The sequence below is a fragment of the Denticeps clupeoides genome, chromosome 2, assembly GCF_900700375.1.
Source record: "Denticeps clupeoides chromosome 2, fDenClu1.1, whole genome shotgun sequence".
In the NCBI taxonomy this organism is placed as follows: domain Eukaryota; kingdom Metazoa; phylum Chordata; class Actinopteri; order Clupeiformes; family Denticipitidae; genus Denticeps; species Denticeps clupeoides.
Window position 1 is genome coordinate 28456421 of NC_041708.1, and position 26226 is coordinate 28482646.

Consider the following 26226-nt stretch of genomic DNA (forward strand, 5'->3'; position numbering starts at 1 on the left):
AAAAAAAGCGCAACAGTTTTTGATGCTTTCGGCGCCGGACAGTTCAAGTAATTCTGTTTGCAGCCGAAATAAAGAAAGCAATGATAACGCTGTAATGAGAACGATGGCAACCGAGGCAAACGTGTGTCGTAAATGTGCAGTATTAGTAGACGTTTCTTTTTTTTCATTAAAAAAAACTGGATGTACATTTTTTTGAATGGTCAAAACCAGAAACTAGGGCTCATTTGCACTCCTCCACCCCCACATTTCTATACTGGGATGATAACTATGTGGGCTCTGCAAATTGTGCCAGGAGTAAGACCCTCTTTCCGTGACTGGAAGACATGGTAGGGTGATGCGGATGGACTTGTTAATGGCTGAGAAGTGATGGAGGATTGGTGTTTTAATCTGGCTTCATGTGAGATCCGTTCGCTCGTGTCGGCTCGTGTTGGACCGAGGAAGCGTAACCTTGAGCAGATGGAGGGGCGTCACTTCACATGCCTGGTTTTGAATGTGGCAGCGAAGTGAATGCTTGTGCAAATTCAGTGTAGAATACACCTTTGCGCCTAATGTTTTAATCTAAAACGACATTAAACAGATTCCTGGAATATGATCTGGTAGGCTTCTGTTGGAATTTAAATTAATCGAGGACCGTGGTGGGTCTGAATAATAAGCAACAGATGAATAATAATGAACAGGACGCCCTCGTCCGTATGAAATATCATGGCTGTAGCTGCCGGAACAACAGGTGCTCCCTTACTAATAATAACCGTCATCACAAACCGGCAGAATGAGCCAACATTGCTAAAAGACGGTCTCATGTGTAATCTAAAGTTGTCAGTGTTTCTGCTGGTCTCGTTCAACCATCTCTCTCTCCCTCTCTTTTTCTCTCGTTTTCAGCCATGGACGGACCCCACGTGAATAGACATTTTCGCTGTATTGGTTTGTGATTTTCTTGGGTTTTGTATTTTTTTTTTTTTTTTACTTGCTTTGGTTTCTACTTGGCAAGATTCATTATGGCCGAGAAGGCTCCTGGTCCTGGGGTGACGAAAGGTGGCGCTCGGTCTGGGGCTTCTCTCCCGCCAGAGCCCATCGAGATCATCCGGACCAGAGCCCGTTCCAGGAGGGTCCGAATCAATGTTGGGGGACTCAACCACGAGGTCCTGTGGAGGACCTTGGACCGGCTGCCCCGCACCAGGTTAGGAAAGCTCAGAGACTGCAACAACCACGAAGCCCTCATGGAGGTCTGCGACGACTACAGCCTGAACGAAAACGAGTATTTTTTCGACCGCCACCCTGGGGCGTTCACCTCGATCTTGAACTTTTACCGAACCGGAAAGTTGCACATGATGGAGGAGATGTGCGCCCTCTCCTTCGGCCAAGAGCTCGACTACTGGGGGATCGACGAGATCTACCTGGAGTCGTGCTGCCAGGCGCGGTACCACCAGAAGAAGGAGCAGATGAACGAGGAGCTGAGGCGAGAGGCCGAGACGCTGAGGGAGAGGGAGGGGGAGGGGGAGTTTGATAACACCTGCTGCCCGGACAAGAGGAAGAAGCTGTGGGATCTCCTGGAGAAGCCCAGCTCCTCCGTCGCTGCCAAGGTAAGGACCCCGGGAAACTTTAACCTCCCCCCCCGAACATCTCTCGCTCCTCTTTCGCATCAGTTTCATCCAAAGAATCTCAATCGTATTTAGAGCTCCTGACATTCTTAAATCAATTAAACCTCAGAACCTTTTGTCCAAAAATTCAGCAGCCGGTGAGTGTCGGTGAGAGGAAGCATATTTTGTGCAGCACCTTGCCTGGTGTAGACACTGATAAATGAGGCAGAGGGGTGCTGCATTCAGGATGGGACACATTGTTGGCGTCTCAGCTGAAAAAAGTCCAATTACAAATCTGCGAGGTGGAGAATTCTAAGGCGTCCTTTCCTGCCGTTGGTGGGCTTTGTGTGTCGTGTCGTATGGCTCGGCGTAATATCATGAAAGATAGCAGAGGTGTCACTTTTTTTTCAATGTGATTTGAATATATATATATTGCACTGCTTTGCATACTAAAACATTTGACCAAATGTAGGACGCCCCCTTCCCCACTTCTCATAACAATTGTTTGTGACAGCAGCTTTTTGTGGACCATTTTTATACAGAAAGGATCAATTTCTTTAATTGGTTGAATTGGTCAATTATTTGAGTAACATAGATTAATGAACGTGCATTTCATCTATGTAATAAAAAGTGCAAATTGTATTTCTACCAATCTGGCTGTTTTATTAACAGATGTCTGTTAATAAAACAGTATAACGTTGGTTAATACATGGAATTGCATACATTGCTCAATCTGTGTCCTCGTGCCGTTAGAACATCTCACATCTGGCATTTAGACATTTAGATCGTTCATACTTATGCATTAGTGTGTGGGGAGGGGGGCAAATAGCAATGATGAAATTCAATTGCTGGTAATTTTGCGACGAGTCTCTGTGATGTGGCTCAGAACACAGGCAGATGATGTTTCCTGTCCTCCAGAATGTCCCATAAAAAAAAACAACTTCCTCTTAAAGTTTGACAGAGGCGTAAGGCCGTCTTGCTGTCGATTTCGGCCGTTGGCAGGCAGCGTCCACGGTGTTGGTAAGGTGCTTCAGAGTTTGTTATTGTGATGCATTTTTCCATAAGTGCAGTGTCATCCTTTTTGCTGGACATGTCCTCAGATGGGAATCATTTGTTATTCATTTTCATCCGCTTCCACCCCACTCCTTGTCTAATTTATGGCAGTGGCCAGTGAGAGGAGGAAGCTAAATGATTCTGCTAATGTAGAATATATGGAGCGAAGGGGCGCGCCTGGCCTGAGCATGGAAAAAAAAACATGACTGTTAGGATTTTGTTGTTGTTTCGAGATGCACTGTGCATTTGCATAAGTAACCGTATAACCATCCCGTTTATCGAGATGTGCATGTTCTTCTAGTCCAACAGCCATGAGATTGAACAGACGCCGCTCCTTACAAGAAATATAGCCCTCTCCTGTGTTCATGGAAACAGTGATGCATAACGTGTAACTTGTCTTGGGAGGGTATCCACCACGGCTGGAATAAAAGCATCATGCTGATTTTATCTGAAAACAGAAAATGGCATGGGGGGAGGCTGCCAAGAGCGGAAAAGCGGACAACTACCCCCCCCCCCCCCCCCCTCCCTTCCGCACCCTGTTCTTAATGCATCCTTGCCCTGAAACAACGCAGTATGCAGCTGATGACATTTGCAGCGGGGGGTCAGCAAAGGTGCGGTGGCACGCAAGCGGTGCCGGAGGGCCGCAGGGTTTGGTTCAGAAAGGGGGCGCTGCGGTTGTACCGCTGGTCTCTTACCACCCCCCCAAAAAAAATAAAAAAAATTCTGAAGGATCGGTGTAGGGCCAGACGGGCTCAGGTTCTGCTCTGGGGACACAGAGGAGAAAAAAAAAAATCTCCAGGGTAGGCGGAAGCTACCTTGCCTCTGTCAGGTCCTATAAATAGTCAACCTCTTAATACAAGTGTAGCCTGTAGGTACAGCGGCGCGTTTCACAGGGGTGATTGCGCAGAAGGGCAAGTGCTACACAAAGTCCTTGTCGTAACAGATGCACTGATGAAGATCTGCCTCTTTGGCTAAAAGTGATAAATCACTCTCTCGAGTATCAGATTACTATGTTCCTTGTGCTCTGAAGAACACCCCAGCACTTGGCATCAAACTGGAAAATGATGGTTTTAGTACATACTAGCATTTTATTTGCTTTGATTCAAATCACTGTTCAGATAAATATTACATTTCCGAAAGAGGTAATGCCACGCTACAATATTTAATAATGGCACAATATTTGTCAGCAAATTTTAGTCATGAGTGGGCAAAGAGTTTTTTGGCTTATATGCTTTATGCAGATTAGTTTAAGTTAAGTTTTCTGTAAGCAGTGCCAGTGGGCCCAATTTGCAGGTTGTGCATCAGGACGTCCCAAGTCATATTCACGGCACATACAGAAATGGGTTACTGTGAAAATTCTGCTGCTACCACTCTAGTAGAGTTTTTGTCAGTTCTGTATTTATAAAGAGACACTGTTTAATTTTATGTAAGCTAAGAACAGACATACTGTTCTGTTTCTGGTAAGAAGCGTAAGTGAAATTCATTATGCCAATGGTTGGCCAGAAAGTGTATATTTGGAAGCTCCATTACATACATCTTATTTTTAACACTAACCTTATATTTGCTTCATGTAACAGGCTTAATGTTGTGCTGTCTTTGCTTGGGGTGGTTTATGTTGGGATTTATCAGGTTATATATTCATTCAACTTCGGCTTAATGAATATTCCCAAGCCCATGATGACAAATGTCCAGCTCGTGAGGACAGACAGTTCCCTCCAAAAGTTTATAAAGGCCTCATTGCATATTCATGCAACCACTCTGGCTAGAAGCAACGTCCGTCTGCATTTCTGTGCCGTCCGCGGTGATACTGGTCCTATATTTATGTGTGTATTAACTAACTGAATTATGTGCCCCAAATACGCCACAAATCTCTGAGTATTGCGTCTGTTGCAGTCGCTATGATTTAGGTAGCTCCTCGATGGAATGAGTCAACAAGATTTATAATAAAGCTAAAGCGCTGGTGTGCATCAAGTCGTCTTGGCAGGTGTGTACATTTGCATGTTTCTGATGTAACGTAATGGCCATGGTGACGTAGGTGAATCAAGAGCCCCCCCCCAACACACACACACACACACACACAAAAAGAGACATAAACACACACATTCTGGTTATGTGTGAGCATGTTTTCTCCAGTCAGCAAGTCACTGTGAGCAGCAGCAGCAGCTGCGTTCAGACCTTTCATCGCTGCATGAACTGTGGTCTGCTCCTACGAAGGGAAATCAATAGACTTTGACACGTTTCAAAGAATAGTCCAGCCTCTTTGGAACACACTGTAAAATGTTATCCTTGGCCATGATTGAGTTAAGTGAAGTGATTGTCACATGTGATACACAGCAGCACAGCACACGGTGCACACAGTGAAATTTGTCCTCTGCATTTAACCCACCATTTAACATGCCATGACAAGCACCCGGGGAGCAGTGTGTGGGGACAGTGCTTTGTTCAGTGACACCTCAGTGGCACCTTGGTGGCTCGGGATTCGAACCGGCAACCTTCTGATTGCGGGGCCACTTCCTTAACCTTTAGGCCACCACTGCCCCTCAAACTGCAGAGCTGCACTGGCCGGATTATTGAATTGTCAAGCATTTCGCTGATGTTATTGTGGCTCAGGGGGAACATTAATTAACGCTATTTTGTGCATTCAATCAGACATACCCGGATGGGCAGAATATCAGAAGGAATTTACTTGAGCAATGCTCAGAGGCATTATCAGACGTGTAGTCCCCGTTACTCCAACAGTTGTTTGGGGAGAGCGCACCTTCTTCCCTGCAGCGGTATCGTGGTTATGTAACACTTCACCCGGGCCATGATCAGTGCAGGCTGCCATTTAGGCACCACATCCTAAATCCTCTTTAGCTCAATTTATAATAAGATAAGAATGAACCTCTTAGATTATGGGTAACATTTGTTCCTTCAGCCGCGGGAGCTAGAGCTCCTTTGATCATATGATGTCCGAAACCTTTTGACGTGCAAAAACTGGAAGTAGGAAGTCGATGAATATTTTGCATGATAGTCTATGAATATTATGAATATATAATTGTCTAAATGTATTTATTTAAGCAAAGAAGGTTGATATAGTCTCTCATCTTTTTTACCATTACAAATATAGATACAGTTTCATGTTAATGTTCATAAAGCACAATTTAACTTATTGAGTAAATGAATAAATGTTGCATGAAACTGTCATGTATTTAAAGGAACAATCTACACATAACAATATAATACACAATATAATGCAAATTATTTTCTTACATTATCTTTAATCTTACATAATCTTAATTAGTTATGCATCTTTAGGTAAATTGATTTAATTACTATAACAGGGGACATGGGGGACAATATAAAATCATAAAGAATTTCACGGAAAATGTTTGTGAATGTGAAATTGTCAGATTATTGTGTCAGATTCAATTTCATGACACAATAATGGGCACAAAAAGACTGATATTTCCATGTGAATTATGCCACCTCTCATATAAATGACTCTAAAGCACAAGTGGGTTTCTGAGAAAACAATGTTACGGATCTGTAGTCATTTAATGTCTTTAGGTATAATTATTTCACTAATAGGCTAGTGATCGATGAGTTTAGTAATTAGAGAATCAAGGGCTTTTCTCTACAGACCTGCAACACAGTCTTTAGTTTCTTTTTAATGGATGCAATGTATATGCAAAGCCTGCACACCCTGGGACAACTCTATGACCAATTGTGGAGGTGGTGGCCGGTAGGCTTCACAAATTGATGCGCAGGATCAGCGAACCACATGAGACCATTCTAAGACCGATGAGCCAATGGCCACAGATTCAGGTTGTGGAGGCCTACAGCGCAATGGGAAGATGTCAAAGCACAAATGGGAGCGGGGGAAGGACAGTCAAGTGTGTGTGAAGGAGACAGACCCCCCATCTGCTAACACTGAGAAGCAGAAGAGCCCCTGTTTTATGCCTTACTGCATCCAGACACACACCACTACACACACATATGCAACCATGAATAAGCCGTTGCTCCTCAGAGCACCTGACCGCCACAGGAAACCAGTCACCACGATGTGACAGGCCACGCGTGACATCACCCTGATGTTTCTCTTCAGGGAGGAACAACACTGTCAGCATGCGGAGCGGCCAGCCTCACCTACGTTGGTGGCTCCTGCGGGTGACAAATGAAGTGACATCCCTTCCCCCGGAGCCCCATTCCTCACTTTCCGACACAGGGGTGTATTGACAGCTCATCTGACTTTGCTATATTTGGCTGGCGGTCATTCATGTCTCCTTCTTTATCTTTATGCATTTTTATCACATTTCATCATCTTGTACTCTTCCTCTGTATGTCACATTGAACTCAGGTACTTTCCCTCAACATCACTAGGTATGAATGTTTTTTGCACGCGTTAGTTCACTGAAAACAACAATACAGAAAACCAGACGTTTCCTATGATGCTAAAACAATTTTTAGTTGTAGTTTTTCATCAGAAAAGAAAGAAACAAACAATCGGCTTTATTTTTTGGCCTCTTAGCCAAGAAAATGGCATGTTGTCAGTGTTGCCATGACAACTGACTTTTTGGAACACGGGCTGTAATTCTTATCACTGTCCCACTATCCCGGAATAATCACAGGCTGAGGTCTATTCATCTTGCTCATCTGTACAATGCCCTGTACAATGCACCGCAAGCTGCTCACTCAACGCTCAAGCAAATAAATGAGCACTTAAGGGGAGACCCCTTCACAGGGCTGCAGATTTCGAATTCTTGTGTGGGCAAGAAAGGATTTGCTATTGATTATATTTACATCCACCCATCCATTTTCTAAACCCACTTATCCAGTTCATGGCTGTGGGTGCTGGAGACGACACACAGCGATCTAGGGGCACCAGGCAGGAAAATCCCCCAAACAGGGCGCCAGCAAATTATGGCATTAGATTTTTGATCATATTACATGTTAAATTCAAAGGTTGTCTGGGTGGAACAGAAGATTCCTGGAATTCTGTAGACAGTGAAGTGCTTCGATTTCAAAGACTTGCTTTTTTTCATAATTGTTTGTGGAAGTGAACACATTTTGCAAAAGGGGTACAACAGGGGTCCAACTTTCCTCATAATCAGGACTCTGGCCTTAATACCGCCATTTGGTATTGTTACACAAGGTAATGATTGCTCTGACTTGCCCTGCTGTGAACAAAGACCCAGAAAAGGAGGATTTGGGGCTATGAAAGGAGAGCGTAATTAACCGGAGTGCAGGGAGGGTGCCACAGGGGAAAATTTAGGAGTCGAAGGCTGTGAGAGAGATTGCGGTGATGTTGAACATGGCCGGGTGCTGCGTTGCGTCGTCTCACAGCCGTGCCCGAGGCTGCCCGCTGTGATGCCAGCTGCGTGCAGTCCCTGCACACCTCAAGAGGCGACACGAGACATCTTCATGCTCCACGCTGCTGTTGCTGCTTCAGTCAGACCTGCATACATGCTCAGCCCTCCCTTCATTCACCAACTGTCTCCCCATCCCCCCAGGCCTGCTCCTGCTAACGCAGACCTTTGCGGAAGGCAACTGATCGGGCCCATAAATTGTGTGGGGCCTAATCAGATTACTTAAGTGAAGAGTGCATCCACATGCACAGCATCGGCCTGGGAGTCTGGGTTAGCGGGAAGGAAAGGCTGACTGCCGAGATTGGAGAAAAAAAGGGAACTTCAACACGTTGAAGGGTTTTATGGCGAATATTGAGGTTGCAGATGGATGCCAAGCAAACTCCCATATTAATGGCAAATCTGGAAATGGGGCAGTGGTGGCCAAGCGGCCCCATAATCAGAAGGTTGCTGGTGCAACTGAGGTGCCACTGAGCAAAGCACCGGGCACCTGTCATGTTTCACATTGACAATCACTTCACTTTCAAATGATTGGTGATTTCCCATCACCATTTGTGAATGTGGTCAAAGATCTATCTAGCATGCAGACCAGCGAATGAGAGCTCAGGACACAGGATGACAGAAATTGGCAGGGACCTTCAACTTTCAATTCCATTGCTTGTTTTTTTTTTAAGCACTTGTCATTATATATAGCTTGCACCATGTAAATCCACAGTTCTTGCTATTTACAGTACCAGAACTATATTTTTGTTGCTTTGGGCTTTTTTAAACGTCCGTCTCCCATTTTACATTGTCTACAAAATAAACTGTTTGGGAGACATAATCTTGCCGGATTTTCTTTATACACGGCCACAATTCCTCTTGAAGGATTAAAGATGGACTTTTGATTTAAACATATACTACATTATGAATGACCCCAGCTAAGGCGGATTAGAGAGCATTAAAATGTGGAAGTACATGTCCGGTCCCCTGATTCTGCAACTGACAGACAGAGGGAAAGATAGACAAACAAATATCTGTGTGTGCGCTTTGTGATAAATAGTTCTAACATAGAAATAATGCACACACACACACACACACACACACACACACACACACACACACACACACACACACACACACACACACATATATATATATATATATATATATATATATATATATGATTCTATAATTCTCAATAGAGTCTGATGGGAAGCTGGCAGTCCTGCACATTGGAGGGATCAGCCTGTACAGCCTGGCACACCTCCATGGGATGAAGTGGGTGTGTGGGATTCTTGTGCGACTTCACACCCCTGCCACCTGCTGAAATGGGTCAAATACCATCCCTGTTTTGGAGCTCGCCTTCTCCATCCGCTGAAACACAGTTCGTCTAAAAATCCACCCCAACGTCCATAGCCTTTGAAATGTTGAGATACAGATGGTTGTGATTGGACCATAGTCCTCAATAATGCTCCTGTACTCCATGCTCCAGTCAATGGAGGACTCCTGACTTCTCAGGTTTTACCGGAAGTCCAGAAATTAACAATGAGTTCACTTAAGGTTCAAATTGTTTCAATTTAAAGTATATTTTGATGTAAAATGTAAGCATTTTACCTTTAATCAGTGCAGTGAGGGAGGAAGGCCTGCCCAACAACCAGCCTAATAAGATCTGTAGACCCCTGCACCACTTCAAGTGACGCCTAATCTCCTTTGTTGGCTTTAACCAGTCTACTGCTCCAAATAATCTCCCCGAGTGTAGCCAGCGCCCTGCGGCGTCTGGCAGGGTCATATCCCTGGTTGCCACCAGGTGTCACGTGCCATTAGTCAATTAGCGTGTTTCAACGAGCCAGATTAGCTAGGAGCTGCCTAGCTATGTATCTGCTGGTAGTCTGGGGCTTGCCCAGAAAGACAGAGCCGATGGCCTCCTTCATATACAGCTTGAGTCTGGAGGAGGTGCTGGGAGTCACAGTCTGGACTGAGCAGCGTGTGGGATGAGTGCTAGGGCTCGCCGTGATGGAAGGCATTACCGAATGAGATTTTTTCGCCAGTTCCCCCAACCCTCCCCCACCGGTCCCGCTGTTTTTTTTTTCCAGCCAGTTACTAATGGATGCGTTTTCTAACAATTCAGTGCAATGAGTGAAAAAGCCCTTGCGGTTGTAGACCGCCTTTAAGAGCCGCTCCCCGGCATATCCACTTGGGTGTTTTTGAGACAGGATGTGGGATGGAGACAGAGGGAGTTGTGAGTTTAGCAATGGGAGACAATGAGCCTTCAACCTTCATTTTCTGTTGTACACTTTTATCTAGTCCAGCTCAGGTTGATTGCCACGTTTGACTACAATTAAGGTTGCTTATTATGAAGATGCCAGTCACATTATATAACCAGGCGTAAAAAGCAATGCTTGCATTGGTGTGAATAGCACTGCAACTTTGATGTTTAGCCCTGTCAGAGTTAGATTTTTTTTTTTAAGAGTCTGAAAAGGGCGAGGCACTTTCAAATAAAATATTGATGGCAGAGACATTGGCTTGAATCACAAACAATGTGCTGGCATGCTGAAGTCAAAGGGGAAAAAATGGAAGCAATCATAACCAAGGCCAAATCAAAGTGAGATCTAGTGTTCGACAGGAAAGCTGGATGCTTCGCAGGAACCAAATGCATGTTGGGGCCACTGTGTTCTCAATCCCACTGTCCACACTGGGAGAGAATGGCCAGTCAGCAGTGCACTGTAGAACATAGCCTGAATCTGTACTGTAAATGGATTACTAGACTCAATGGTGTGAGATAAATAAAGCAGCTCAGGGCTTCCCTGTCCACTAGAGTGAAGATGTCTAGTCAATGATTCATGAGATTTTTTTTTTTTTTCATGGGTTTGCGTAATAAAGTGCTAGAGCTTCCATGCGACAGGGTAGACTCAGCTTTCTGCAACAAAGTTAAAAGCCGTTCAGATTGGCCAGAGCAACTTTGGATGAGAGGGTCACGTTTTTTGATCCCTGAGCCCGACTGACTTAGTGGACATGTAAGCCAGCAAATCCTGCGACGGCTAGGAATGGAGGCTTCCCCTGTCCTTCCAGCTGACTGTGCAGAAAAGCAACCATGTGGGCTTCCTACCAGCACTGTACCAATGAAATGGGATTGACTGAGTCATCCCTTTGAACTCTGAATTCACCGTCACTCCTTCTAACTTACCAGTTTCATGATTTGCCTCCAGAGCAACTTGAGGATTGCATTGCCTTTGTTTTTTAACTCCTTGCGTAACACTAATTAGACTTCTTCCTCTGTTTATGGGTTGAGCTCATTACATGGAAGGGTTAGGGACATAAAACCCGGAGACACATGACAACCCTCAAATTGAACCCAATTGTGTAACATTGCTCCAGAGCATTTCTAACCTGTTTTCGCATCCCTGCAGTCCCACTTTGCTCTTACTGTAAAACACACGTGGTCCTTTTTTTATCCATAGAGTAGGAGAGGGTTGAGAACAATGCTCCCGTCTTTTTGAATTCCTTAAGTAAAGTGACCATGACACACAGTTCTTTGTTGACTTCCATTCTCTAAGTACATATTCAGTTCCCCTTGAAACCACCCAGGTTAAGAGTCTTACTCTTGAGAAACAGCACTTGTAATATTGGGCATAATTTTTATGGTAAAAAATGACTGGTTTAATTTGGACGTTTTGTAAAAAGCTAATTGTTCCTTCTGCAATTAACTTTTTTGGTGAAGAGATCATAGTACATTGTCAGGTGATTAATTATCTCAGACCTTTCGGCCTCACCTCAGTGAACTCTGAACGGAAGTTTTCCTCGGCAGAAGTCCAAGTCAGCCAGCCCCATCTGACAGGAAGCCTTAAGACGTCTTAGGGAAATGAGAGGGTGAGTGGTGTGCCTGCTGTAATCCGCCATAAATGCGGCGGGGCTATTTAAAGTGCAGTTTCCACTGCAACAAGTCAAAGTTGTAGCGCTGGTATAGTACCGCTATCACGTTATCACTCTGATAAGATAATCCTCCTTTCTGTGTAATCACGGGAGGAGAGGATTGAGAACGGGATCCATGGGCCACTGCGAATATTATCACATTGAAGGGACTACAGCTCAGCTGTCCAGGATGATCAGGTTGGAAACAACAGAGAGTTAAATCGCCTCAAATTTCCCCAAAGTGAACCGCACATGGTTTACGAGTAAAGAGTTTGTTAAACTCTTTAAACTTTTTTTTTTTTCACTAAGGTTCAGCAATATAATAGACACACCAACCCACAAATTTTGACCGCTATAGAAAGTATGTTAAATTTTTTTAACATACAGCATTTATAAGTCGCCCTTATCCCGAGTGACTTACAATCAGTAGTTAGGACACATAGGGTTACAATGTAAGTGTATTTGAACCTGGGACGTCTGGTTCCCACTTGGCTACTACCACCCTACTTTATGGCAGGAATTATCAGCCCACTACATACCACATAAATATGTCTAAAAAAGTGCAATACTGGTCGGTACCACCAAATACAATGGGAGTTACATTTACATCCAGAGCGACTTACAATCTGTAGTTACAGGGACAGTCCCCCCCCTGGAGCAACTTCGAACTCAGGTCTTCTGGTTCATATGCGAATGTGTTACCACTAGGCTACTACCACCCTATAGTTCAGGCCAATACTGTATATTTCAAATCAGAACAACCTCATTCATAAATGTGGTTCAATTTTTTTGAATGACAATCTGAAAATGAGTTCTTTTCATTGACTCTTAAATTTCTTCACCAAATGTACAGGGTGGGCCATTTAAATGGATACACCTTAATAAAATGGGAATGGTTGGTGATATTAACGTCCTGTTTGTGGCACATTAGTTAATGTGAAGGGGCAAACTTTTCAAGATGGGTGGTGACCATAGTGGCCATTTTGAAGTCGGTCATCTTGGATCCAACTTTTGTTTTTTCAATAGGAAGAGGGTCATGAGACAAATTTATTGGTAATTTCACAAGAAAAACAATGTTGTCCTTGGTTTTAATGTAACTTCATTCTTTCATGAGTTATTTACAAGTTTCTGACCACTTATAAAATGTGTTCAATGTCACCAACCATTCCCATTTTATTAAGGTGTATCCATATAAATGGCCCACCCTATAGAGACATTTGTGGTCATGTGACCTAGGGCCTCTTTGATTGATGCAGCAGATTTGCAACAGCATTAATTCCTTTTTTCTCTTGGATTTGAGTCTTCATGCAGAACTATATTCTCACTCTGTGTGTGAGTGGTTTCGCCGCGTCAGCAGCTGTGTGTGGTATTTAACTGCCGATGTTCATACATTTTACAGCAGCTGCGTCAAGAGGCTATCGTCCAAAAATGTACGTTGGCTCTCAGAGCAGCATTTTTGGTTTGAGGGCAGTATAGGCGTGAAGTGATTGCATTCCCTTCTGTGGAAGAGCAAAAACCTCCGCAATGATATCGCACTGGGGTGGTGGCACATCTCTGAAACGGCCCGACTTCATCCCAGCATGTACACGGGATGGGCTCGACTTCTCATGGAGGCTGTCTGCTGTCTGTTGCTAAGGGAACCTTGGTTAATTTTGTTTAATTTGTACCAAGGCGTTAGCTGGAGCGGCCAAGGCAGCACTCTGACACGCCCGTGAGTGGGAGCGGGAACCCGTGATGTAGTGCATTGTGTGCGTCAGCTGGAATGTCACCTGCTGCGACTGTTCATGGCTATTTGCAAATGGATTAAGTGCAGAAAATAACAGGAAGGCCATTGAAGGATTCTGATGACAATGTGCTGCTGCATTAGACTCCTAGACGCTGGTGCTAGAATCCTAGACTCAAGCTCCTCCGTAGACAAATTTTCTATACACCAGGCTTCTCTCCCTTCTAATTTATTAGTTATAAAATAATTTTTTTGTCATTCAGTTTATTTTTCCATAGGATATTGTTCGAACAAGCTTGGCTCCATTAAATGTCCCATGAAAAAAATAATTTTTTGCTTTTATATAGGTTTTTAATGATTACCAATTACTGTATGTGGAGTCTCTTTCCACCATGGTGCACAATTACAGCTACTTTGACCCAGTCCCATAATGAGATTTCCCCAGGACGTGCCATTTCTGTGTCTGTAGCTTTAAATTCTAATGAGTAGGAGAGTGGCCTATAAAAGCGAGCGGGCATTTGCGGAAATAACGTCATCAACACCATTCACGAACAACGATGTTTGGCACAGAAAGGAAGGCACGTCAGCGCTTTTCCAGAATTTTTTATATAGTCCACTGGTTCTTCAGAGGCTCGCGTGACTGAACTAAAAAAAATACATTTGTGCTCAAGTGAAGTTATTGGCATTGTGATACACAGCACAGCACACGGTGCTCACAACAAAATGTGTCCTCTGCTTTTAACCCATCACCCTTAGTGAGCAGTGGGCAGCCATGACAAGGCACCCAGGGAGCAGTGTATGGGGACAGTGCTTTTGCTCAGTGACACCTTGGCGGACGGGGCCTCTCCTCAACCTTCTGATTATGGGGCCGCTTCCTTAACCACTAGGCCACCACTGCCCCAGATTTTTGGACAGGATTTTTACATCCAATCACCAAGCAACTGCAATGCTTCACATGTTTGGAAGCCATGACTGTCAGTGGCGTTATGTTTTTTAGGGGAGGGGTGGGAAATTCTCTGCACAGGCAAAGCATGAGAAGGGGGATTCAACCTGACGACATAAGGGGACAAATTCCAGATCCATCTGAGCTGCTGCTCTCTGAACAGCGAAGCAGAATGGCCAAAGCACTTTTTATACATATGGCACATATGTATATAAACTGGCACAACTGTTGCCATCTCCTGTCAATGGGATCAATGCACCAGGCCATAGATTTTTTTCCCCATAAGGGGGAACTGGGGTATGAGATTTAAACTTCTGTCTGCACGTGTTCATGCCGCGAACACCAGCATGCGTGTGTTTACCTCCGTTTTCTTTTTTAAAAATTCTTATTTTTCTTACCATATCACATTAAATCACAGGGAGAAGGTAGATTTGGTTTGAAGCCATGCAAGGCTTTTTCGGAAAAATGTGGAATCCTATTTTTTTTGTGAATTTTATTTTTAGAAGTTCAGAGAAAGGGGGGCGGAAAGAAAAGTAGTAACCAAGACAACAGTGAATTAAATCTACAGGCAGAGGTACACTGAAATGCATCTGGTGTAACGGTTACTTCATCAAGGAAAACCATATTGATAACCTTTAAAATGCTTTGTTGTAAACACGTTGTCTGTGTTTGAACAGCTCAAATTCACCATAGGTGTGAGTGTGTGAGTGAATGTTGTGTGTTTGTGTGTGCATGCGCATGCCCTGTGATGGGTCCTCATCCTGCACCCATTGTCCTGGCATGGGCTCCGTGCAGCCTCGACGCCGAATAATGTAGTTACACAGTGGGAGTGGGAACAACCTGGCAGATTTGATGTCATACAGAGTCTGATATGGAGTCCACTTGGCCCAGATGGCAAGGTTCTGGATCGCAGATGCACTCTGATTGGCTGCTAGCCCAGCTGAGGTACATACTGGTAACCCCCCTCCTCACAGTTTTCCCTGATCACTTCCCAGGCCGCACGCGAGGAGCTGCATTCTTTTAACATAATTGATTTCTACCTGCTGTTAGTGATTCCATGTTAGCAGTAACAAGGCTTCTTCACAAATCTTTTTCTGTTTTGTTTCTACACCAACTGAATATTAAATATGAATTAATGGATCAGTCGCAAATTGAGTGATAATCAGGAGCAGCAGCAGCATCGATGTGCACATGTAATAAGAACAATAACAGTTGCAGTCAATACAGTTTAGTCCAGTTCCTGGATGTTCTCCCAGTTTTTAAATGTTCTACCTTTGATCCCTGCTGATGCCTCCTTATATGTGTCTCCTTGTAATGTGTGATGTAAATAATGCATGTTTCACAGCCTGCACAAAATGTCTGTTACCCCACATGGATGTGGCATGACCTTTTTGTACACCAAATACGTTACAGGAGAGCTTTATGAAAACATTGTTGGAGAAGACAGACCTGGAATATTGGTAGAATGGAGAAAAGACAGGATATCTTGTATTCCGTACAAAGAAGCAGATGGGATTTTGGAAAGATTAGGAGCATCATTTCCTCAGATTTGCTCTGGAGAGGCATTGTTGTAGATAGACAGCTTTTGTATACTTAGAGGAGGTATCTGAAGTGAATTGGGTATATAAAGGGCAGTCAGTGGAGGTCATAGTTTTCAGGGGTGATGTATTAACCGGGCCAACTATAACTGAGCAGGTGAACTGAGGCATTACAGAACTGGTGGCAATGCTTGGGATTTACTGTATTCAAAAATGGTGATGCTGTGAAGATGGAAGAAGGAACATTGCACTGTGATGTCACCAAAATGTGATATTAAAAGTAAAAAAAAATAAATCAAGTGACTGTCATTGTGAAACACTGCAGCACAGCACACGAAAATGTGTCCTCTGCTTTTAACCTTGGTGAGCAGTGGGCAGCCATGACAGGCGCCCGGGGAGCAGTGTGTGGGGATGGTGCTTTGCTTTTGGAATCACACAAATCTGATGTGAATTTTGTCCTAAGTTACTCATGATACTATATGTATTAGAATGACTAATTTTGTTAAAAGTGTACTTTAGTACATGACAATATATCCCCATGCCCATGAAAAGTTAAATAGATTAGTGCCTGTAGCGACAGAGGTGACATGAAATGTTGATTAGTAAAGATAATCACTTGAAAACGCCTGGAGTCAGTGTCATTTAACCTCTTTAATATGCTCTGATCTTGTCCTCGAATGATTCCGTTTCGGGGGCTAATTAATGCAGCTAAAACTATCATGCCCAGCAGGAAGCTATTCGTTTTTGTTCAATGTTTTACAATACAGGAGAGCATTATCATAATGGAAATTAATTAAAATCAACCCAATACAGCTTGCACTGGTCCTCATCAGCTCCTGTGCTTTAGGGGAGCCTGGAGGGTGCAAGATGTCACCCGTCCCGGAAATCATATTCATTACCTGATAACATGTTTGACCGTTGTCACAGTGCTTCCTGCACGGCACCATCCAGGAGAAATGAAAGACGTTCTGAGCAGTGGGTTCCTGTCGGGACAGAATCAGCATCTCTGGCATTTATGATAATTCCAGTTTCCTCCGCTCCCGGGAGAGCTTCCATGGTGTCAGCAGGACCCGGCCGGCTTTTGGGTTTTCCGAAGACATTGAGTCCTGGGGCTATTGTGCCTGACCCCCCGCATGGGTCAGATATAGTATTGGACGTCCTGGACAGAAGTTCTATACCTCAGCGTTGCTGATTTCCTAGCCCGCCTGTCGGCTTATTCAAACGAGTCGAGGGCATTTTATGCCGTGTGGCTCGTTCACATCTCAGCCCTGCATCTGAGATTCTTGCAGGAATCTGAAGTATTTAGTGCATTCCTCAGAGCCAGGCAAGCCCTAAACATGTTTATTAATGCATTCTCTCCATGCTTGACCTACAGCATTCCCAGTCAAGTGTTATTCACACTAAAAACCTCCCTTTTTGCTTAAGATTTTTGCTCTTTTTTTTTTCTCTTCGTTTCCTAGCTGAATATCAATTCATGTGGAACGGAACAGAGATGAGCAAATCACGTTAGTACATTTTCAACACCAAGCTCGGGCTCAGACATCTGTAATCTATGTTTGTATATCTCTACCTAATTTACCATTCTTGTGTATTTCTGATGCCTTTGTGAGCATTCTTTTACTGAATATAGCAACATATAGCTACAGAATAACAAATTTAAAACTTTCAAAAAAAGTGTATTGCGTTTTTTTTTTTTCTCCATATTTTCCAGTGGCTCTTGTTTGTCATCACAGGTTATATTCAAGCTTTCCCACTCTTTTCTTGAAATTCTGCAAGAGGTTTGATGTGAGGGCCCAGCGACGCAGTGCTAGGGCTGGAGGCAGTAGACTGAGTCACGACTGCACTCGGACCCAGCAGTCAGCTCTTGTTTTTTTTCTTCCCGCTCAGCCAAACTTTCACACGCAGCAACCCAGCGTTTGGCCAAAAAGCCCAAATGACAGATATTGTTTGACATTCCTCCTGCAACTGACCTGGCTAGACTTTTTTGATGAATTGTTTATTAATAGATTATTTTCCAGTTTTTCAGTTTGTTGTGTGTAACTGCAGTTATTAAAATAGAACATTTTAAAACACTTGAATCAGGTCACTTGTGGTCAAAACATATAATTCAGATAATTCAGATAGCTTTCATTGCCCTGTCTATATTATTGTATTAATCCCTACCTGCTGCCATACAGCTTTGTAAATTCAATCAATGCATTGCCACTGCATTGTTAAAAAATTCAATTTCAGCTTGTTGCTCACATTTACATTTATGGCATTTATCAGACACCTTTATCCAGAGCAGCTTACGATCATTAGTTACAGGGAAAGTCTTGCTCAGGGACACAATGGTAGTAAATGGGGTTTGAACCTGTGATTTTGTGGTCTTCTGGTGCTGTTTCGGCTTTCAGTTTTACAACACATACTATGCTGAACCATCAGACAGAAATGTATTTAGAGCTATGAAAAACATGCGCTTTAATTTTACATGCAGAATTGGTGTGGGAATTTGAAGCATGGTTAAGAGAATTGGATTTCTGGACTGGAAAATTTGTCAAAGCAATTGAGAAACGATTTAACTGGGGGCAACATTAGAATCAGCCAGGATCACGGACATTTCCCTGTCACACACAATGGCATGTTGCATTATTTTATAATCTGTCAGGCCAGAGATGAAAGTAGACAGTCTGGTTCTGCATTTCAGCAAGCCGGGGAGAACAGCTGCCTGCCAAAATCCACGTTCAGAACCAGTCCCAGTTGCACTTTCGGCAACACATCTGACATAATGTCACGTCATCTGAAGCAGCGTGCTGCATGGAGCCTGGCTGCCTTTCATTACATTCAAACTTCTGTGCAAATGCACCTTTTGCTGTAAACAGTCTGAAGTCTTTCTAATTTCTTTCTACTACAAACAAATATAAAAATATGTATAAAAGTTAAACAAGAGGTGTACCACCTCTCCTGGAAGTTCAGGGAGTCTCCTATACATTTATGGTGACCCCTAAATTTTATGCAATGTCACAGAAATGTGTCTTTTACAGGAGCAATATTTGGGTCCCCTCTGCCGATCTAGAAAGACTGTTGTAAGACTCAGAAATTAAATCCTGTGATCTTCACAGCCCCCCAGATGCTTTATAACGCATGAGTTCAGGAAAATCCCAATCCTTCTGTAAACTCTCCCCAAACAGAGCTCTTCATTTGCCATATTGTGTGTGACCTGACCCTGGCTAGGTTCACACCCCCACCCCATGCCATGACAGAAGAGGTTCGTCACGTCGATGGGACGCTGACATTCTTCTATCGTGGCAACGCACAGTGCCTGGCTGAAATTTGCCTCCATAAAATGCAGTACGAAGGCTTCCTCCCACCCCGCTGCATCAGTGTCAGGTTCCATGTATTAAACAACCCCTTTCCCCAGTCACATGCGGTGACTACGCAGACTCAACGTGAATTATACCACATGAGGACGGCCTCGCTGCAGGCGGCCACAACTCACGGCGGAGGCAGGGCGCGTGATTGTGTCGCGGCTTCCATTACAGCCGCCTGGCATCAATAAAAGAGCAAACATTAAGGGCTGCGGCGGGGGCTGGAATGTTTGACGGAACGGCGAAGCAGAAATGGCATGGAATGCGCACCTGAACGAATTGGAGTTTGAATGAAGTGACGGGCGAGAGAGGGCGGGCACATGCCAGTAGCCACGTGAGCGAGTGAACGGGTAGTGAAGAGAATGGAGGACTATATAGATTCATGGCTGTTGTCACCACTTGACTGGTTAATACTGACCAGTAAAAGTAAATTGACTGCGATGGAGCCAGAGCCCTAAAAAAAAAAAAACGCTCCACACATCATTTTGTTTTATACGTCACTGTCACCCACGCATGTGACAAATTACTCGATAATGAAAGGGAGGTTTTTTTTTTCAGCAAGCTCCTCATCTACTGTGATGTCACCTTGATCAATAACATCATGTAATTACTCGTAGTTGGGAGTGAATGCAATCACGGCCCTGTAAAATTGACTGAGTGCATATAAATGACCTCGCGCTGCCCAGGTAATGACCTAATGCATAAAAAAGACGAGATCCCGCTGGCCATCACAAGAGCTTCTTACGCACACCACATCCAAGCCTTAATTTGATATCGAGGTGGAAATAAGCGGGTGCCAGACTGTGACTTTCGCGTGACCCACACATCTTTTTCCCTAGTAACCACCTTCCTCCGCGTTCATTCGCCAGGAGAGGTGAGGAGGACAGATGGTGATTAATACTGGCTTGATATGGGCGCGCGTGTCTCTTACTTTTCCGCCTTTTTTTTTCCCTCGCTCTGCCCACTATCGCACTTCTCGCTCTTCAACCCTTGACGCAGACGGCTGTGTCCGGTGTGAGTTATGCGCGTTCCCCTCTTTTCCAATGACAAATAATGCCCAGAGGCGCTGTGATTTATGCCCACTGATTGTGGGTGTGAACGAGTTGCTGTCACTCTGCCTGGTGGAGCTCAAGCCCCTTCGGCTGCTGACAGACATCCGTCCAGCCTGCTAGACTGTGACTGAGGCTGCATTAAGGACAGTTGGGCTACAAAATACAAGACATCACCTGGTGTCCCTCATGGTTGTTAAGCTGTATTAGAGGAGGCATTTGAGGAGTGTCTTGTTAATTTTTTTAAATTACTGATAAAACTGCTTTAATAGTTATTTGAATCTTGAAGAGGATGAACTAACTAACTAACTAACTAGTTTTTGTTTAAGTGCCATTATTTCTAGAGATTCTTATAAATTGTAGGGGCACCATATTGATGCATCAGTGAACATCCCAAACCCAATCTTTGTTCATCCAGGAACCACATCCACTGCCAAACCCAAACCTAGGTTATCTGCATGTATTCATGAATTCTGATTGGTGAATTGAGTGTTTGTTGCCAATGCTGGGCATTGTAGGGGCTAATCTCCTTTCCCACAGTCGGTTTTTGTGACGCCATGTTACACCTGAGAGGCTCCATGGATTGCTGCAGATGTGAACGGCATCCCCGGAGTGATGCGGTGATGGGATGTTTTGTTGGGAAATGTCCGTGTATCGACTCTATTATAGAGCAGCGTGCACAGCCCCGCCCTGCATGCTGCTGGCTGTGAGCAATGTATCACTTCATGAACTGTCCCATTATCGCCGTAGATGACTATCAGAACGTCACAGACACAAAGCAGGTGAACATGAGTGATTTATGCAAGTCAGGCAACACGTAACTTTCTCTTCAGCCTTGGTTGCGTGTCACAAAGATAAAGTTTGCCACTGTACATATGAAGTGTTGCACTGAATGAGAGGAGCCCTCAATTAATTGATAAGTGATTTTTGATGGTATCGGTGCTAATAGTGTCTTCCAAGCCATTTTGTCTCTTGTTGGGTAGAACTGTAAGAGCAAATTCAGGTCCAAACTCCATGTTCAGACCAGACCATGTTCAGATTGAAATCTGTACATATTTGAACGGTTATAATGGTTTTGTGATCATTTATTTTATTTGAAAAAAGTAAATCACAGATCACTTGTTGGAAAAAAAAGTGATTTTGTGAATACCATCTAAATTAAGTCACAAGGGAACAAAACTAAAGAAATTACCAAGGATAATTAATAAAACATCCCTGTTATATTTTAACTATGTTTATCTAAAGTTTAAAGAAATTTTCCAAAATATCATGTAGTGTATTGAGGATACATAAATTTGCACATACTAGCATTGTGTCCCTGAGCAAGACACTAAACCCTGAGTGTCTCCAGGACTGTTTTTAAGTCGCTCTGGATAATGGCGTCTGATAAATGTTAATGAGTGCATTCCATGTAATACAATTAAGGGGGGCAATGAAATTTTAACATTTTTAATTAAATGTACATAATTGTACATACTTTGTACATAAATGTATGCAGATTGGAGGCCTTTCTACTAGTGGCTTTTGTCCCAGTTGACAAGCCACAAGTGCATGAGCTGCCTTTTTCAGCACTGAATGACTATCAGAAATATAATTTCTCCTTCAGCCACACTAAAGTCAGCTTTTGTCACCCTCGCCTTCACGCCTTTTTGCAGATGTTTTCCTGCAGGTCTCACCATTTTGTAGTGATATTAAAGGCCCCCCAGGTAATGAAGTGAAGCAAACTGTCTCCAAGTTCATCATGGCCTTTTATGTGTGCTGTCAGAGGTGCCCTGGGGAAAAAAAAAAAACAATGACAGTTAATAAGAGGATGTCTGCTGGCGCTGAGCCCTGCCTTCACTTTAGGTGGTATAAAGCTGAAGTGACAAGCGCTACCCATCCTCTCTGCCAGCCGCACAGAGCTGTCCTTCCAGCTCCCTAGACCAGAGACGCGGGCCGAAACAGGAGAGCGTATTAATCAGTTACTGCTGCACCACAAGGCACACCTCTGCCATCACTTACCCTGGTGCAGCGCATGCATAATTCACAGCGTCATTATAGTTACTGTATATGGCCGCCTGGTCCCGCTTGGTACAGTGCGTGCGTGTCGCTGCTTATCTTCTGTGTTGTCAGAGCTCCCTTTGAAGTGCTGCTACTGCAGAATATGTACATATTGCTTGTTCACTGAGCATAAGCTTTACATATGGATGTAGCTGGTGATTAATCCAGGGTAGGGCTGCACAATTAATCTTTAATAAATAACTGTGATATGAATATCAAGTACGACCAGCACATTTTAAAAATGCAATTTTCTTGACTTATTAAGTGACTATTCCTATGAACAATTCAAAGCGTAAAATGTTAAATATTTAGGCATGAAAAATCCAATCAAATCCATGTCATCAAAAGTCATTATTTTCAATTTGATGTGTAATATCACAATCTAAACTGTATATACTGTATATATCTTGAGGACACCGTTGACCTTTCACTTGCAAACAAGCCCCATGCTCAGGGCATATTGCTGCACTTAGAACAGGTTTGAAAGTGGTGCCCTTAGTTAGTAGGGTGCGTCAGGCCGGACAGTGACGGCTGTTGGAGAGAAACACTGAAGAGATGACGTTGGCAAACTCGCTCTCTCAAAATGCGGCTCTAGCCCACAGCCCCCGAATCAGACTGAAAGACGCCGTTTTTGGCTGATGCCTCCCAAATGCAATTTGCGCTGGTGCGCTGTAACTGTGGGCCCTTAATGAGGATTAGCACAGCAAGGAGGCATGGAGAAAAGGCTTCCATTTCCTCTTTAAAGAGAAATCGGCCTCATTGCTGTTTGGCTTGTCTCGCTTTATAAAGCAATAATCATGTGTTCCGTTGGAGATTATCGAAAATTTTAGCCAGCGTTTACTGCAGGAACATGTCTTGTAATGTCACAACGTCAGCCTTGCCGCAAATTAAGATCCATGCCGTCTGCCCGAGTCACTTTCAGCCTACATTATCTTAATTGTGTGCCAATCAATCCAATCCAACACACATTTGCCCTTCTTGCTCTTACATCATTTGTTTGCTATGCTATAGAGATGGTATAGAGATAATGGTATAGAGATAATTCCAATCTGCAGCCAATGGTTTTCTGTTGGCCATTCATTTCAATGAAATCAATTTAGAATTGTCCACAGAGGTTCGGAACCCATATAATTTCATATAGTTTCTTTCCAAAAACCTCAAAGGAAATGATCAATGAGGGTTGTTCTAGGCATCAGTGTGCCTGTAACCCTGTCCTGGATGAGAAGGTGTCCTGGATGAACTCGCGATTCTAGCATCACACTTCATCTGTACTTCCCTCACTGGGCGACGTAATTAAGTTCAGCCAAGCAAGAGACAGGATGTAGGATGAGTTGACTGGCAGTTGTCCGTCACGGGTGGCACTAATTTTCACACCCTGACAGGAGAACAGGAGTCGGGACAGAAATGAGGTTGTCACAGCTGCCCCATGCCCTTATCAGGGTGGTATTAAAGTGCTTTACTGCCAATCCCGCTGGCGTCCAATCCTTCAGAGCGCTGGACCAGTACAGGTGCCGCTGCCGGGTGATGTATTGGAGAACGGATAGTAATTTTCGGCTGTGGAATTGAGCCAAGCGACATTCTCAACAAATGAGTCTTCAGAGGGCCACAGTGCTCATTTTGAAAATTTGAGCTTACAGATATCCTCAGCTCAACTGATCTTTTGAAATATGTCCAATTTTTTGATGTGCTTTCCTAACAGACTAGAAATACCACTTTGCCTGGCTCAAATAAGATTAGCAGATATTGGATAACATGTGAAAACACACAGTCAACAAAGATCTACCTGGCTTGCTAGTTAGCTGTCACTTTCTCAGTGGTGGCCTAGCGGGTAAGGAAATCAGAAGGTTGCCGGTTCGAATCCCGATCCGCCGAGGTACCACTGAGCAAAGCACTGTCCCCACACACTGCTCCCCTGGCGCCTGTCACGACTGCCCACTGCTCACCAAGGGTGATGGTTAAAAGCAGAGGACACATTTCGTTGTGTGTGCTGTGCTGCAGTGTTTTACTTCACTTTTTTCACTTTCACTGTTTTATCTATTAATTTAAACCATTACTGATTACCGCAGGTCAAAAGTGGAACCAACAAGAGTAAAAGGGGGGCTTAGGGGGCTTGGCCTGCATTCAGTGTGTCCGAAACCCATCCACCAGTCACATGTCAGGTGTCCCAGGTTGTCCCACACAACGGTACTTCATCCATCTCTAGGGTCCCTCATACAAGGGGGCCAACCTTGTATGGCTTAAGGCAATGCTTAACAAACATTTTCTCCTTTTGTACACTGTTTTAGACATGAACAGATCTTATTTGACATTCTTAACCATTCAAATCATCAGAGTAGGGTGTGCTTGCTGATTTGCAATAAAGTTGAAATACAGGTCATGCATTGGCCAAGCTGCCATGTGCCTGGCAAAAAATGTGAATGCTACTAGTCTATGGGCCATACTGCATCGTAGATGAGTGTGCAATTGGCGAGATTATCTTCATCGTGATCCGTTGATGTTTGCGTTTGAAGACTCATACCAAACACAGAATACATGTAAATGTTACCATCCAAGCGCTGCAGAAGTCCAGGGTATTATGTAACAGCAAAATTTGCACAGTTCAACATTACATCTCTGGGCAAATGTTCTTTGACATCACATCACAGCTCTAGAAACTAAAGCTGAACAAAGTCCTCTATGCAGCTTGTTACTATGGCAATATGGTGTAAAATCTGGTTCAGTCTGTTGCTAATTTTTAAATCTGTATACGGCGTATAACGAGGTATCATAATAGCCATAGGGATATAATATCTCAGCTCTTAAGTGTGCCCACTTAAATGTTGAAAGTCAACACAGCGGGATGCTCTCACTGATTTAGTGCTGTTTTCTCCCGTTATCGCAGTCACGTATATGTCCTTCACTCATTTAAGTGATTTGTGCATTAATTTTCCCCGGCAGTGCACCCTAAAATTGCAGTTCAAACGTCAGTGATGGGTCATGCTGCAGCCAGTGGACGTTAGCTCAGCAGCTACTGGAACATTTTTAAGTGCTTTTCCAAGGTCTGGCTGAAACCACTGCTTTTGGTTATGTAACCATGTTTTTTTTTTTTTTTTTTTCCACAAAAATGAATTTTTAATTTTCAGCCCGTAATGTTGAAAGCGCATGCAAATGAAGAGGCGGAAAGTGGGCGTGGAGGAGCCAGTAGATTCTGTCAAGTTCGCCAACAGCCTGCTCATCCCAGGCTGTAAACGCTTCCCGCTCGCCGCAACTGCAGGCCGGTGGTGCCACAGTCCGATGTTTATCGGCGGCGCTCGGGGAAGGCGGAACTAGCATGCAGCGTAACTGTCTGAAGGGGGTAAATTAAGTATGGCTTACAGGGGCCTCCGTGGGTAAACAAATTAGTGTGACGTGATGTATGGGTCCTCAGCATATTTTCAATCAGTCAGCAGTGAGTCTTGTTATGAGAGCATTAATAAAACTGAGCGGGAACGGGAGGTCTGAGCTTCTGGGATTGCTGGGCGTGGCGAGAAGACAGGGGGCGGAGTGGGAGGGTGAAATGGCAGAAAGATGGAGGAGGTGACAGAGAGAAATCTGAGGACGAGGGCTGAAAGAGGACTCCTGCTTTTAATTGTCTTTAGATAAGCTTATCAGCCCTGTCCTGGCCTAATGCTTCCGACGCAAGTTAGGCTTGGTAACGGAGATCTAATTTAAAGTTAATGCCTCGTCACACATGCTTGTGTA

The 26226-nt window shown here is 43.9% G+C and overlaps 1 protein-coding gene across 1 annotated transcript in view; it reads left to right on the forward strand.

Moving 5' to 3' along the window:
- Positions 1-26226, forward strand: part of kcnb2b (potassium voltage-gated channel subfamily B member 2b) — a 64142-nt gene that overhangs the window by 552 nt on the left and 37364 nt on the right. The window contains exon 2 of the mRNA XM_028967930.1: positions 880-1580. Coding sequence (XP_028823763.1) covers positions 996-1580 — 585 coding nt within the window. The 5' untranslated portion in view covers positions 880-995. The remainder of the gene's footprint in view (positions 1-879; positions 1581-26226) is intronic.